The sequence below is a fragment of the Suncus etruscus genome, chromosome 6, assembly GCF_024139225.1.
Source record: "Suncus etruscus isolate mSunEtr1 chromosome 6, mSunEtr1.pri.cur, whole genome shotgun sequence".
Classification (NCBI taxonomy): Eukaryota; Metazoa; Chordata; class Mammalia; order Eulipotyphla; family Soricidae; genus Suncus; species Suncus etruscus.
The window spans coordinates 94,278,691-94,293,932 of record NC_064853.1 but is presented as its reverse complement, the minus strand read 5'-3'; the positions used below and the strand labels follow the sequence as shown (position 1 = coordinate 94,293,932).

General features: G+C 49.4%; 1 protein-coding gene across 1 annotated transcript in view; it reads right to left on the bottom strand.

The window, feature by feature from the left end:
• DVL3 (dishevelled segment polarity protein 3) overlaps nucleotides 1–15,242 on the bottom strand; it is a 324,867-nt gene that overhangs the window by 16,720 nt on the left and 292,905 nt on the right. The window contains exon 2 of the mRNA XM_049775837.1: nucleotides 5,533–5,754. Coding sequence (XP_049631794.1) covers nucleotides 5,533–5,693 — 161 coding nt within the window. The 5' untranslated portion in view covers nucleotides 5,694–5,754. The remainder of the gene's footprint in view (nucleotides 1–5,532; nucleotides 5,755–15,242) is intronic.

The following is a 15,242-nucleotide window of genomic DNA, read 5'->3' as shown; positions in this document are numbered from 1 at the left end:
CACAATGATATACAAACGTATACACAGATATACAGGCACACATGACATATACACAATCAATCAGGCGCACACAAAGTTATACAGATACATTGATATACACAAAGGCACACACATGACATAATGGACACACACAGATATACACATTCACACACAACACACTCTCATATCCAGGCAGAATCAGACAAATCTGGTTTCAAGTTCTGATTCTGTCACCTTCACCTTCCTACCTTAGAGAAATTTCTCAGTTCTTCCAGGCCATTGTAATAAAAAATAAAAGTGGATTTTGTAAATGCCTGGCTCTGTCCAGACCAATAATAAAAGCCTGGTACTAACTCTGGCAAGTTTTAGCAGGATCTCAAGAGTCTGCATCTGACAAGAGCTAAGGTCTGCTTAGCGGCAGAGCCTCTGCTGAGCCCAGTGAGCTGCAGGCCTGTATCTGCCCCTGCCAGATCATCAAGAAGCATCCACTCTGGAGCCTGCCTTGTCCTGGTCTTGAAGTAACAGCTCATTGGATAGTTCCTGGAAATATCTACAAGTAGGAAGTGTCAGAGCAGCAGGCATGTTCCCCAGACACCTGAACTTAAGGGCTGAGTGATGCCTAGGCAGAAGGAGGAAGGATAGATAGATAGTGTCATAGCTTAAAAAATTCAACCCAGGGGCCGGAGCGGTCGCATAGGTGGTAGGGCATTTGCCTTGCACGTGCTAACCTAGGATGGACCGCGGTTCGATCCCGATCCCCCAGTGTCCCATATGGTTCCCCCAAACCAGGAGTTACCCCTGAGCAGTATTGGGTATGGCCCGAAAACAAAAACAAATGAACAATCAAAAATCAACCGCATCCCATATGATTCCCTCAAACCAGGAGTGATTTCTGAGTACATAGCCAGGAGTAACCCCTGAGCGTTACTGGGTATGGCCCCCAAACAAAAACAAACAAAAATCAACCAATGGGCTGGAGAGAGTCCTAGTGGGGAGAGCATTGCCTTGACACAGTTGACCAGGGTTTGATCCCTGACATTCCACAGTCTCCTGAGCATCCCTGAGCATCACAGGATGTGGCCCCAAACCAAAAAATAAACAACCAACAAGCACTCAACCTACATGCGATGTAAATACTCACACTGGGAGTCCAGGTGGGGTGTGGTTCTATAGAACTGTCCTCAGGGACAGTCTATGCAGTGGACATTCGTGCCTGACCTGGCATGACATCAGACAGTTATGTGGGGAGCCTCAGGAAGCACCAGGGCATGGTGACCAGGCTCCACACTGGCCAAGTCATCATGTCCATCCGTACCAAGATCTATGGAGATCTATGGATCATACATATCTATGGAGAGCCACATTCAAGTTCACTGGCCAGCAGAATAGACACATCTCTACGGTGTAAGGCTCTAGCTTAATGCAGAGGAGTGTGGGGAAATGGTGGCTGAGGAATGCCCATCCCAGATGCCTGAGGGGTCCCATATACCCCTAATTGTGGACCTCTGGACAAACAAGGGGCCTTGCATTCCTGAATGCCTTGGAACTGCCTCTCCTGAGTCCCTATCTATAACATCCCCACCTCCAGTACATCTGATTTCCTATCCAAAACTCAAAAACTGAAAGCTCAACCAGGAGGATAAGAGAATTAGGATCCGAGATAAGGGGAAAACTCTGAGCAGAAGACCCAGAGGCAAGCAGTGTGTAGCCAGAGGAGGGGAGACCCAGCTGCCATAGTACCCCACCCACCCCAGCTAAATGCTCCTCTAGTGGTGGCACCTGTCTTGTCATTTGTCACGTCTTCAGTGCTGGAAATGCTGACTCTCCCTCCATTTCCTAAACCACTCAAGAGAGCCAGGCTGATCCTGGGTTTGACCAGAGGGAAGTTGGGGTGTCCTTAGGCATCACAGACTAGAACTTCGAGGGGATGCCTGGTGAGCCAGCAGCGCTATTTTCCTATCACAGCTAGGGGGTGAGCACTGGTCTCTGCTTGACCCTCCTTTTCTGAAGACAAGCCAGTAACAGTTTTAACCCCTCTAGTTTGCTGAGGTTCAGAATCTTTGCAAGAAAGTAGGCAGTTACAGGGGCTGGAGTGATTGTATAGTGGATAGGGAGTTTGCCTTAGATGTGGCCAACCCAGGTTTGATCCCTGGCACCATATATGGTGTCACAAGCCTGCCAAGAATGAGCCCTGAACACCACTGGGTGTGGTCCAAAAAAACAAAACAAATAAAAGGTGGAATGAAAAATAAAACAGACTAAAAAACAGAGGTGAAAACAAGAATCAGAAGATGCTTGCCTTGCATGTGGCAGACCAGGCCAATCTTCAGGAGCTTATATATATAGTCCAACAAACACTTCTAGGAGCAATCTAGTATAGCCCCAACCCCACCCCTGCCATCAAAAACATATTAGAAAAAAAAAAAAACTAGCTGCAATGAAAGCCTTTAACTGCTTTTATTCTGTTTGTTTATTTATTTATTTATTTTGGTTTTGGGGCCACACCCGGTGGTGCTCAGGGCTTACTCCTGGCTGTCTGCTCAGAAATAGCTCCTGGCAGGCACGGGGGACCATATGGGACACTGGGATTCGAACCAACCACCTTTGGTCCTGGATCGGCTGCTTGCGAGGCAAACACCGCTGTGCTATCTCTCCGGGCCCTATTCTGTTTATTTATATTTGAGTCACATCTCGCAGAATTCAGGGCTTACTCCTGGCCTTACATTCAGGGATTACTCCTGATCACACCTGGGAGGTGCTCAGAGGATCCAAGCCAGGTCAGCTATTTGCAAGGCAAGAGTACTGGTACTATCTCTCCAATCCCAAAGGCCTTCAACTCTGGTCTCACTTTCCTGATGTGGAATCAAACCTTGTCACTTACTGTGTGATCCTAAGCAAGTTACATAAATTTCTTATGCTGTTTCCTCATTTGTAAACTGGGCTCTTACTATGTACTTCAGGGACTGTTAAGAGGATTAAATGAGTGAAGTTCTGAAAAGCTTTAAGAACAGTGCCTGGCACCACAAAAAGTGTTGGCTAAATAGGTGTGAAAGTATACATGCATCTCAGCTGCCAGTCTCTATGACAAGATAGCCTCCTGCTCAATAATCAATCCTTCTGGAGATGAAAACAAAACAGGCTCTAGTGCCTCGCCTTCATATTCAGCACTGCTCTTGGCCCTGCTGAAAGGGCCTACTCTGATACTCTGTAAAGGATGATGGTTCTAGTACCAAGGATGTCTGCCACAAAGCTTCAAGTGGAAACTTAACAAATGTTGCTTATATCATTTTTTCCGGAGTTTTAGGTCACATCTGGATATGCTCAGGGGTTACTCCTGGCTCTGCACTCAGGAATTACTACTGGTGGTCCTCAGGGAACCATAAGGGGTGCTCAAAGTTGAACTGCCTTGGCATTTGAAAGGCAAGTGCCCTACCCCACTGTACTATCACTCTGGCTCTTTCTAAATGAATGTTGCTTAATCTCCCAGTTAAATATTTTTATTCGTGATATCCTTTACGAGACAGGAGATCTGTGCTTTCATACTGACTGGGTCCCACTAATCATGGGTGACTGCGAAACAGGAGAGATAGCACAGCAGTTGGGCATTTGTCTTGCATACGGCTGACCCAAGATGGACCTGGGTTCAATTCCCAGCATCCCATATGGTCAACCCGAGCTTGCCAGGAGCGATTTCTGAGCACAGAGCCAGGAATAACCCGTGAGCATTGCCAGGCGAGGCCCAAAAACTAATCAATTAATAAATAAATAAACTGCTTAAAAGTAAATAAAGGTTTGATTGCATGGATGGGGGCCTTAGAGGACATGGTTAAGCCAAGGGGAGTGGAGGAAAGCGATAGAAGGTTGTTCTTGCAATTGTAGGTGGGCCTGGTTTGACAGCAGCCAGGGAGAGGGGGAGGCAGGCAAGAGAGGTGGGAACTCAGGAGAGGAGGGCTGGAAGCAGCCAGGACAAGGCTGAGCAAGCAATGGACACATGCTACCTTAGTCTCTCTTAGTCTCTCCAAGAATGGCTAATGACCACCTTTTCCCAGGCCCAGAGGCTGGCAGTCTCTGGTCCCTTTTAGATTCTCTCTGATTCTTCTCACAAGCCAATGTGCCCCCACCCCTTGCAGACTGATCCCACTTCAAAGTCTCCCTGCCAGGGGTGTCTGTCTCTGGACAGAGGCCAGACCATCATTACTACACCCTCTCAGTATGCCCCACCCCGGGCAGGAACAACAACAGATCCAGGCCACTTGGGATCTGCCCCGCCACAGCAGAGACTACATCTCACACAGGCTTATGCAGCCTTGAGCTCCGGTGGGGAAAAGGCAGAAACAGCAAAACCCACTGGCAGCAGACAGAAGGCTGCCCCCCCCCCCCCGCACCCTTCCCAGGGGGACTGTACTAATGAACACCGAGGAAAAAGATTGCTCCTGCCTGTATCTCTCAGCCCAGTGGTGGTGCGAGGCCTGGAGGGCTTGGGCAGGCCTTCTCCGTAGGCCTTCAGGCCCAGCGCCCAGTTAGTTAGTGCAGGGCAGGCTAGTGGGGGGCCTCCCCCAGCCCCTTGGGAGTGAGGGGTGGTGGTGAGGGGCTTGCCAGGCATCCCCTCCCAGACCAGCTGCTACAGAACCATCGGGCTCCAACATTCCATTCCTTCTTAAAGGGGACGTCGCAACTCGCAGACCCCCCACTCCAAGCTGTCCAGGCCACCCCCTGGAGGAAAATGGCCTGAGTGTGTGTGTGTGTGTGTGTGTGTGTGTGTGTATGTGTGTGTGTGTGTGTGTGTGTGTGTTTGGAAAAGGGGGGCAGATAGATGTGCACCAGGGCTAGCCAGCACCCCTCTGTTAGGGTTTAGTGTGTGTGTGTGTGTGTGTGTGTGTGTGTGTGTGTGTGTGTGTGTGTGTGTGTGTGTGTGTTTGGAAAAGGGGGGCAGACAGATGTGCACCTGGGCTAGCCAGCGCCCCTCTGTAAGCATCCAGGGGCTCTGCTCCCTTGACAACATCACAACACCCCCTCCAAGGAGGGAGAGCCAGAGCCAGCACAGCAAACATCAGGCCGGCCGGGCTGGCCTTCCAGCTCAGCGCACCCCAACAACTCCCCCTCCCTCCCTCCCTCCCTCCCTCCCTCCCTCTCTCCCTCCTTTCGGTTCCAGGTCCCACAGCCCAGGCTCCAAATATGGCTGAGTCCTGGAGCCGCGAAGATGGGAGAAGAAACCAGAAAGCCGGGGGCCGAGCCCCCCAGAACCCCTTCTGCAAAAGGCGGCTCCCTCGCAGGGCAGGAGGCGGGCGGAGGGGGCGTGTGTCCCTCTGTGTGTCCGCGGGGGCCGCCGCTTGCTCCAGGGGTGGGGGCGGCGGCGGCCGGCAGCTCCGAATGCTCTGGGGGACAGCGGCGTACCCCTCAGCCAGGGGACGGACAGACAGACAGACAGACGGGGAGCCCCTGGGGAGGGGCCCGAAGGCGGGCTGCGAAGGCCGAGCCCAGGGACGGCGTAGCCGGCGGGTGGCCCCGAGTGGCCGCGGGGGCCCCCCCAGGCGATCGGGGGCCCCTCCTCACCCGAAATCGTCGTCCATGGACTTGAAGAAGAACTTGTAGCTGGGCCGCTGCAGCACGCCCTTGAAGTCGGCCAGGGTGACGCGCTCGGCGGGCAGCGGCAGCTTCACCAGGTACGGCGTCTCCTGGCCGTCCAGGTGGTAGATGATCTTGGTCTCGCCCATGGCTCCGGCCTGCGCCCGCGCCCCGCGCAAGGCCTGCTCGGGCGGCCGGGCCGGGCCTGGCGTCTCCGGCGGCGGAGGCGGAGGCGGAGGCGGTGGCGCGGCCCAGCGGCTCGCTCGGCTCCGCTCGGCTCGGCTCGGCTCGGCTCGGCTCGGCTCAGCCCGGCTCGGCGGCCGGCGGCGGCGCCCGCTCCCTTGTTCTCCGGCCGCTCCCGGGTCCCAGCGCCGCCCGCCGGCCCGCGCTTCCGCTCCCCCTCGCCCTCCCGCCGCCCGCTCGGCTGGCGACCGCGACTCTTCCGGTGGCCGCGGCCCTCCCGGCTCGGCTCGGCTCGGCTCGGCTCGGTTCGGCTCCGCTCGGCTCGGCTCGAAGCTGCGGCCCGCCGCGGCCCCGCCCCGGCACCCGAGGCCACGCCCCCGGTGGAGGCGCCACGCCCCTCTCGGAGCCCCGCCCCGCCCCCGAGCCGCTGCCCTGCTTTAACTCTGTGTGTGTGTGTGTGTGTGTGTGTGTGTGTGTGTGTGTGTGTGTGTGTGTGTGTGTGTGTGTGTGTGTGTGTGTGTGTGTGTGTGTGTGTGTGGTTTTGTGTCTGTGTGTGTGTGATTTTGGCCAAAGTGTGAGTGTGTGTGATTTTGTTTTTGTTTTTGTTTTTGGGCCAAACCCGGTGACGCTCAGGGGTTACTCCTGGCTATGCACTCAGAAGTCGCTCCTGGCTTGGGGGGGACCATATAGGACGCCGGGGGATCGAACCGCGGTCCTCCAAGGCTAGCGCAGGCAAGGCAGGCACCTTACCTCTAGCGCCACCGCCCGGCCCCGTGTGTGTGATTTTGTGTCTGTGTGTGTGTGTGATTTTGGCCAAAGTGTATGTGTGGGTGTGTGTGTGATTTTGGCCAAAGTGTATGTGTGTGTGTGTGTGTTCAGAGAGTTGGGACACAAGGCTGGTCCTATTAGGTCCTGCAGAAACTTTGCCGCTATCACTGAGTTAACTAAAGTCAACTCTTTATTTAGTTAGTTACTAAGTTTGGGGAACCACACCCAGAGGTGCTCAGGGGTTACTCTCTGCTCTACGCTCAGAAATCACTCCTGGCAGGTCCGGTTAGGGGAACCATATGGGATGCCAGAGATTGAACTACTACATCGGCCGGCCCGTGCAAAGCAGCGGTCCTGAACTCTCTTGGAGGACAGAATGGGATCTATTCTAATTCCTTCTTATAACCTTGACACTTAGTTGCAAGACTTAAATGGATTGAGACACTTGCTTACAGGGGTTAAGATACTTGCTTGCCTTGCATGTAGCTGACCCCTAGATCCCCAGGTCACTGCATAAGGTCTCCCAACACCACCATCAGCAGTGATCCCTGAGCATTGCACGGGTGTGCCCTGCTAACACCCAAATAAAATAAGAGGGTTGTGGGTTGAGAGAAGAGTGTGTTCGAGGATATGGAAGCAGGTGGGAGTTTAGCTTAGCAGTGGAGCATTTGACTTGCTTTGTGTGAGGCCCTGGGATGGATCCTTGGCACTAGAAAAGAAAGAAAAGAATGATGCATGATGGGCTAATACTAAGTAAAATCTGTTCCCAACAGCTCCCCTCACCCCTTAGTTTTTCATTCATTTAATAAATACATAGAGCCAATTACGTGCAAGACACAAGATACAGTAAAAATAAGACAGACAAGGCAGTCCTCAGGACTTCAACTCATCTGGTATCAGGTATACCAGCTTGTAGATAGCTTCAGAAAGACAAATGCTATGAGAAGGATAACAGGAGAAGGCCAGAAAGATAGCTCAAAGGTCTATGCTGTATGTGAGGTGGGGAGGCTTGGATTTCATCCCCCATCACCTACAGTAACCTGAAGCACTGAAGAGTGTGCAGCTAAAACAAAACAAAACAAACCCAAAAGATAGCAGGAGAAAGTGTATTATAGTTGATCAGAGAAAGCTTTGCACTAAAGCTAAAGTTTAGAACTGGGGATCACACTAGGCAACTCATGGCCCTCAGAACACCTTTGGGAGCGACCCTCATGAGCAAGAGCAAAGCCAGGATTAGTGCACAGCACCATTACCTCTCCAAACCCCCCTCCCACTGTAAAAGACCTCGAATAAAGGAAGAGGTTCTCAGATTTGATCCAAGGAACAGCACTCCAAACAGAGGACACCACCAAATATAAAGAAAGACTCAAGGCTGAACACTGCAAATCTGAGAAACAAGTTAGCTTCAGGGAAAATGGTCCAGGAGACTGGAAAGGTAACCTGGAATCAAATTATACAAGTAGGTTTAGGTCACATTAAAAAGTGTGGGCCCGGGGCCAGAGAGATAGCATGGAGGTAAGGCATTTGCCTTGCATGCAGCAGGACGATGGTTCGAATCCCGGCATCCCATATGGTTCCCTGAACCTGCAAGGAACTATTTCTGAGCATAGAGCCAGGAGTAACCCCTGAGCGCTGCCGGGTGTGACCCAAAAACTAAAATAAATAAATAAAGTGTGGGCCCAATTTTACACTATTGCCAAATTATCATTTCAAAAGTTGCCTCCTTGGCACATTTTCTAATGAGTTACAAAATTTCTTAGCATGGTTTTCTAAGCCATTTACAATCTAATTTGTATCTACCACTGCCTTTTATTTCATTATGTCCTGCCCTTTTTTTTTTCTTTTGGGGCTACCTCTGACAGTGCTCAGAGCTTTCTCCTGGCTCAGTGCTCAGGTACCACTCCTAGTGTAATTCAGGGGCCACATGTGGTTCTAGGTCTCAAATTTGGGTTGAGCACATGCAAGGAGAAAACACCTTTTCCCTATACTAACTCTCCAGTCCCCTTTTTTGGGTCATACCTGACGATATTTTTTTTCTTTTTTGGTTTTTGGGCCATACCCAGCGGTGCTCAGTTGTTACTCCTGGCTGTCTGCTCAGAAATAGCTCCTGGCAGGCACGGGGGACCATATGGGACACCGGGATTCGAACCAACCACCTTTGGTCCTGGATCGGCTGCTTGCAAGGCAAACGCTGCTGTGCTATCTCTCCAGGCCCTCCTGACGATTTTTAGTAGCTACTCCTCACTCTGTGCTTGGGGGTTGCTCTCAGAGGTGTTGGGCATACGCTGTGATGCAAGGGATCCTCATGCAAAGCATGTGCTCAGCTCCTTGTGCTGTTTCTCCAGCCTACAGGTAAAAACTTTCACTCCAGTAAATCTACCTGTTTTAAGTCCTAGAACAGTTTCTTTCTTTCATTTATTTTTTTTTGGGGGGGGTCACCCCTAGTGGCATTCAGGAGTTGTTCCTGACTCTGCATTCAGAAATCGCTCCTAGCAGGCATGGGGGATCAAATGAGATACTGGGATTCGAACCAACATCTGTCCTGGGTCAGCCACGAACAAGGCAAATGCCCTATGGCTGTGCTATCACTCCAGCCCCCAGAACAGTTTCTTGTTGGCTTTTTTGTTGTTGTGATTTATGATCTGGGGAATCAAACCAGGGCTTCATACATGCTAAACATGTGTTCTACTGCTGAGCTTCATCCTTGGTCCCATCTGGTATGCTTTTATCCCATGTCCTTCCTCATTTTATTCATGAGATGTGTGTCTTCAGTCAAATATATACAGGCACATTAGTCCCTGTCTCATTTTCCTCTTACTCCTAGGATGCTTTTTACTTTATATTATTTGATTTATGCATTCTGAATGTTGGTTATTGATTTAAACCAGGGGTCTCAAACTCAATTTACCTAGGGCCACAGGAGGCAAAGTCAGAATGAGGTAGGGCCGCATAAGGGATTTCACAAAAAGAAAAAGTCCTCAAGCGTCATTATTAACAGTTCTAATTATTTCTTCTGAACATGAATAGAACATTGAGTGAAGATCATGAACAGTTCTTCTGAACATGGCATCTTTTGCCTATTCCTTGCTGCCAGAGATTTGACAGTGGTTCTTCTCACAAATCTGAACCACATTTAGCTTTAGAGAGGAAGAGTTGAGACCCTCAGTATGGCTTGAAGATGATCATCATTAAGTCTAGACCTGTACTTTGACTTATTGAAGTTCAATGTGGAGAATAACTTTTCACACAAATAGTGCTCCCAAAAAGGCACATGGTGCGCTTTAACATTTGGGAAAGCTCAGGGAAGCTGGGGGCAATTCTCTAAAAAATTGCCCATGCATGTCTGCTTTTCCACTAATCTCCCTGAACTTGGCTTTGAGATCAGAGTTGCATTGCAGGTCAATGAGCTCCATTTGAAGTACAGGAGGGGCATCTTGCACATCAAAGGAAAAGGGGTCCACAAAAATTTGGAAAGTGGCTCTGTGCTTTTTGAAGTCTGCAAATCTGTGATCAAATTCCTTCTCTAGCTTAAAAATAGCATCAACATATTTCTCACCACTGAATGGTATGCCTGCATCCACAAGTTCCTTGCGTGCTGGGTAATGGCAAAGGTTTGCCTGAGAGAGCTGGGATTTCCATAACACAAGTTTTGTGGAGAATGCTCTCATGTTGTCATAGGCAGCACTGATAAGCTGCCCTGGGCCTTGTAACATCTTGTTTAGTACATTCAGCTTATGTGTGATGTTAACAAGAAAAGCTAAGTCCATGAGCCATTTGTGATCACTCAACTCAGAAACAGCATTCCCATCCTTCTTCATGAAGGCTTTCACTTCTTCTCTCAACTCAAAAAATCTTTTTAGGACATTTCCCCTGCTGAGCCAAAGTACCTTGGTGATAGAGCACATCTCCATATTCTGACTCCATTTCCTCTAAAAAAAAAAGCACTTTAAGTGCTTTAAGCCCCTGGATCTGATTTGGTTGATGTATTTCACAACAACAGACATCACATTATCACACGGCAGGTATTTACTGCAAAGGGCCTGCTGATGGATAATGAGTGAAGATCAATGGCCTTCTCTACACCCTCCTCTTCAAGTTTTTTTGAACAAGTGCCACCAGTCCATTTTTCCTCCCTGTCATCGATGGCGCTCCATCAGTTATTATTCCAACAAACATCTTCCATGGCAAACCTGCATTCTCAATGGCATCACACAGATGCTGAAATATCTCATTAGCGGTGGTCTGGCCATGCATTGGAATTATTGTGAGCAACTCCTCTGTCAATTCAAAATTACAATCAACACCACGGACATAAATTGTGAGCTGCGCAGTGTCTGTTATATCTGTGCCCTCATCAAAAGCAACTGAGTATGCATCAAAACATTTGGCTTTCTCACACAGTTGATGATAAATGTCACTTGACATGTCAGAAATGCACTCTGCCACAGTGTTGGCAGAAAGGCTGATTTTGCTAAACTGACCTTTCTTTTCCGGACAGATAATACTTGCAGCCTGTAACATACATTTTTTTTTTAAACAAACTCTCCTTCTGTGAATGGTTTCTCTGCCTTAGCAATCATCTCACTAACCATGTAACTAGCTTTGACTGATGCAACATTCTCTTTGGTTGCTTTCTTGAAGAAATCTTGTTGACTCATTAGACATGCTTTAAGACTGGCAACCCACTTGGCTCTCTCATTTCCTTGATATTTTGCACATTCCTCAGCATGTTTAGTTGAATAATGGTGTTTCAAGTTGTATTCCTTGTGCACTGCAACTTTCTCTGAGCAAATAAGACATGTGGGGGTGCCCCTGTGCTCAACAAAGAAATACTGCGTCTCCCACTTTTCCTGAAATTGTCTGTGCTCGTCATCAATCTTTCTCTTCACTGCAGGCTTTGATGAAGTCATGATGAAGGCCTGACAAAATCTAATTCTGTAATAAACTTCTCTCCTTTCTCTCCCTTCTCTCCTTTAGGCCTCCAATAATGCAAGGGAGAGGGGGCAGGAGCAGCGGAAATGACGTCTGCGCTAGGCACAAAGTATTCGCGATTATTCGCTTACCGAAAATCGCATTAGTAAGAAACAAAATCGCATTAAACATTTGCATACCCCGAACGGAACTGCTCGGGGTATGTGAATATTTAATGCGATTTTTTCTTACTAATGCGATTTTTATTGCGATTATTCGGTAAGCGAATAATCGAGAATACTGCGATATTTGAAAGCCGGCCGCGGGCCGCGAGTTTGAGAACCCTGATTTAAACTATTTGGTGGATGAATTTATTACTCGTCCACCATCCCCCCAAATGTTTTTTGTTTGTTTTTTGGTTTTGTTTTTGCTTTGGGCCACACCTGTTGACGCTCAGGGGTTACTCTGGCTATGCACTGTGGTCAGTTCTAGGCTAGCGCTTGCAAGGCAGATGCTTTATCTCTAGTGCCACCGCTCTGCCCCCCCCCCCAATGTTTTAAAATCGGGACAGGAATGATAGTTGAGTGGATAGGGCATTTTCCTTGCACATGGCTGAGCCAGGTTTGATCCCTGGCACCCAAACCCCACCAGAGGACCATATGCAGTGGGGTTTGTTTTTTTGGGGGGTTTGTTTTTTTGTTTTTTATTTTGTTTTGTTTTTGGGTCACACCCGGTAGTGCTCAGGGGTTACTACTGGCTTTAAGCTCAGAAATGGCTCCTGGCCCGCTCAGGGGACCATATGGGATGCCGGGATTCGAACCAACGATCCTCTGCATGCAAGGTAAACGCCTTAACCTCCATACTATCTCTCCGGCCCTCCATATGCAGTGTTGAGGACAGACCAGGGTTGTCTGTGTGCAAGGCAAACACTCTAGTCCCTCTATTATCTCCCTGTCTGTAAAATAAAAATCCATGAGTTGTGAGGCACTGTATTTCTAACCCTATGCAGGTCTGAAGAAGCAGGGTAGTGGCAAAAAAATACTACACCAAGCCAGTCAGGAAAGTCAAAAAGTCAGAGCTATTAATAGTGGCTTCTTCCTCGTGCTGTCTCTGAGCACCAAGTCAAAACTAACACTTTCTTTTTATTATATCAATACCCATCTACCAGGAAGAGGAAGGTCAAGAGTAAGACCAAAGTACCTAAAAAGTGGGCTTTTACAAATCAAAGGGAGAGGTTTAATGAAAAAGGAAGTTGGGGGAAACACCTTTGTTTGGGGTTAATTGCATTTTACTCCTTACATCTTACACCTGACCATGTACAGGGCTTATTATTAGGCTTCATATAGGATGCATTCTGGATGTTAGTTATTGATTTAAACTATTTGGTGGGGGGCCAGAGAGATAGCACAGTAGTAGGGTGTTTGCCTTGCACACAGCTAATCAGGTTGTTTGAATCCCAGCATCCCATATGGTCCCCTATGCCTGACAGGAGCAATTTCTGAGCACAGAACCAGAGTAACCCCTAAGCACTACCAGGTATGACCCAAAAACAAAAACAAAAAAATATTTGGTGGATGAATTTATTACTCGTCCACCTTTCTCCCAAATGTTTTAAAATAGTAAAATCGAGGCAGAAATGATAGGATGATAGAATGATTTATTATTTTATCAAATGATAAAATGAATAAGTGAAGGGAGAAATGGTCTTGAGGAAACAAAATAGGTATACAGAATACTGAAAAAAATTAGGAGGATAGGCCAGGAGAGATAGTACAACAAATAGAGCACTTGCACATGGCTGACACGGTTCATCCTTGATGTCTTGTGAAAATGCCCTATGTGTGTCATATTTTCTTTTCCTTCCTTCCTTCCTTCCTTCCTCCTTCCTTCCTTCCTTCCTTCCTTTCTCCCTCCTTCCCTCCTTCCTTCCTCCCTCCCTCCCTCCCTCCTTCCTTCCTTCCTTCCTCCCTCCCTCCTTCCCTCCTTCCTTCTTTCCTTCCTCCCTCCCTCCCTCCCTCCCTTCCTTCCTCCTTCCTTCCTCCCTCCCTCCCTCCCTCCTTCCCTCCTTCCTTCCTTCCTCCTTCTTTCCTTCCTCCCTCCCTCCCTCCCTCCCTCCTTCCTTCCTCCCTCCCTCCCTCCCTTCCTTCCTCCTTTCCTTCCTCCCTCCCTCCCTCCCTCCTTCCTTCCTCCCTCCCTCCCTCCCTCCCTCCTTCCCTCCTTCCTTCCTCCCTCCCTCCCTCCCTCCTTCCTTCCTTCCTTCCTCCCTCCCTCCTTCCTTCCTTCCTTCCTCCCTCCCTCCCTCCCTCCCTCCCTCCTTCCTTCCTTCCTTCCTCCCTCCCTCCTTCCCTCCTTCCTCCCTCCCTCCTTTCCTCCTTCCTTCCTTCCTTCCTTCTTTCCTTCCTTCCTTCCTCCCTCCCTCCTTCTCTCCTTCCTTCCTTCCTCCCTCCCTCCTTCCTTCCTTCCTTCCTCCCTCCCTCCTTCCTCCCTCCCTCCCTCCTCCTTCCTTCCTCCCCCTCCCTCCCTCCTTCCTTCCTTCCTTCCTTCCTACCTCCCTCCCTCCCTCCTTCCTTCCTTCCTCCCTCCCTCCCTCCTTCCTTCCTTCCTTCCTTCCTCCCTCCCTCCCTCCCTCCTTCCCTCCTTCCTTCCTTCCTCCCTCCCTCCTTCCTTCCTTCCTTCCTCCCTCCCTTCTTCCTTCCTTCCTCCTCCCTCCCTCCCTCCTTCCTTCCTTCCTTCCTCCCTCCCTCCTTCCCTCCTTCCTTCCTTCCTCCCTCCTCCCTCCTTCCTCCTTCCTTCCTCCTCCCTCCTCCCTCCCCCCTCCTTCCTTCCTTCCTCCCTCCCTCCCTCCCTCCTTCCTCCTTCCTTCCTTCCTTCCTTCCTTCCTTCCTTCCTTCCTTCCTTCCTTCCTTCCTTCCTTCCTTCCTTCCTCCCTCCCTTCCTTCCTTCCTTATGTCACACCCTGCAGTGCTCAGGGATTACTCCTTGCTCTGTGCACAGAAATTGCTCCTGGCAGGCTCGGGGGTGGGGGGGACCATATGGGATGCTGGGATTTGAACCACCATCCTTCTGTATGCAAGGCAAATGCCCTACCTCCATATTATCTCTCTGACCCGTTGCCATATTTTCAATCCCAGGTGAGCAGGTCTGAAGCAGGGTCACAGAGGGAATAAACCAAGATAGTCATGACGGAGAAAAACATGAAGTTGGGTGCTTCTAGCCTTGTGGTGTCTTGCCCACCAAACCAAAACTCTCTTTATTTACCAATCCAAATCACCAAACAGGGAGGGGAGGGTCAAGTGAGAGACAAAAGTACCTGTTAAGCTAATTAAGTCTAGATGGACTTTTACATATCAAAGGAACTAGTGAATGGAAAGAGGAAGATGAGGACCACCTTTGTTTTGGGTAAAAACAAGGGTGTACCAACAATTCACCCTTTTGGGGGGGCTTTGTGTCACACCTGGCAGTGCTCAGGGGCTACTCCTGGCTTTGTGTTCAGAAATCTCTTCTGGCAGACTCAGGGGACATATGGGATTTTGGGAATCAAACCTGGGACCATCCGGGGTTGACCGCATGCAAGGCAAATGCCCTACTGCTGTGCTATTGCTTTAGCCCCAAAATTCACCTTTTTCTGTTAAAAAAAAATTGAGAAGGGCTACACAGGTCTGTTCTCTGCAAGAGGTGGGAAGCCCCAGAAAGGAGTTGGAAAAGTGACTGTTAATTTGCACAGACAGTAAAAGTTGGGGGAATAAAGTGGGGGGGGGGAAATCCCCTTTAGTGGCAAGTATAGTAGTGAGTAAATTTTAAACTAGTTTAAACTAGTTTCTAATTTCTAGGAAGCA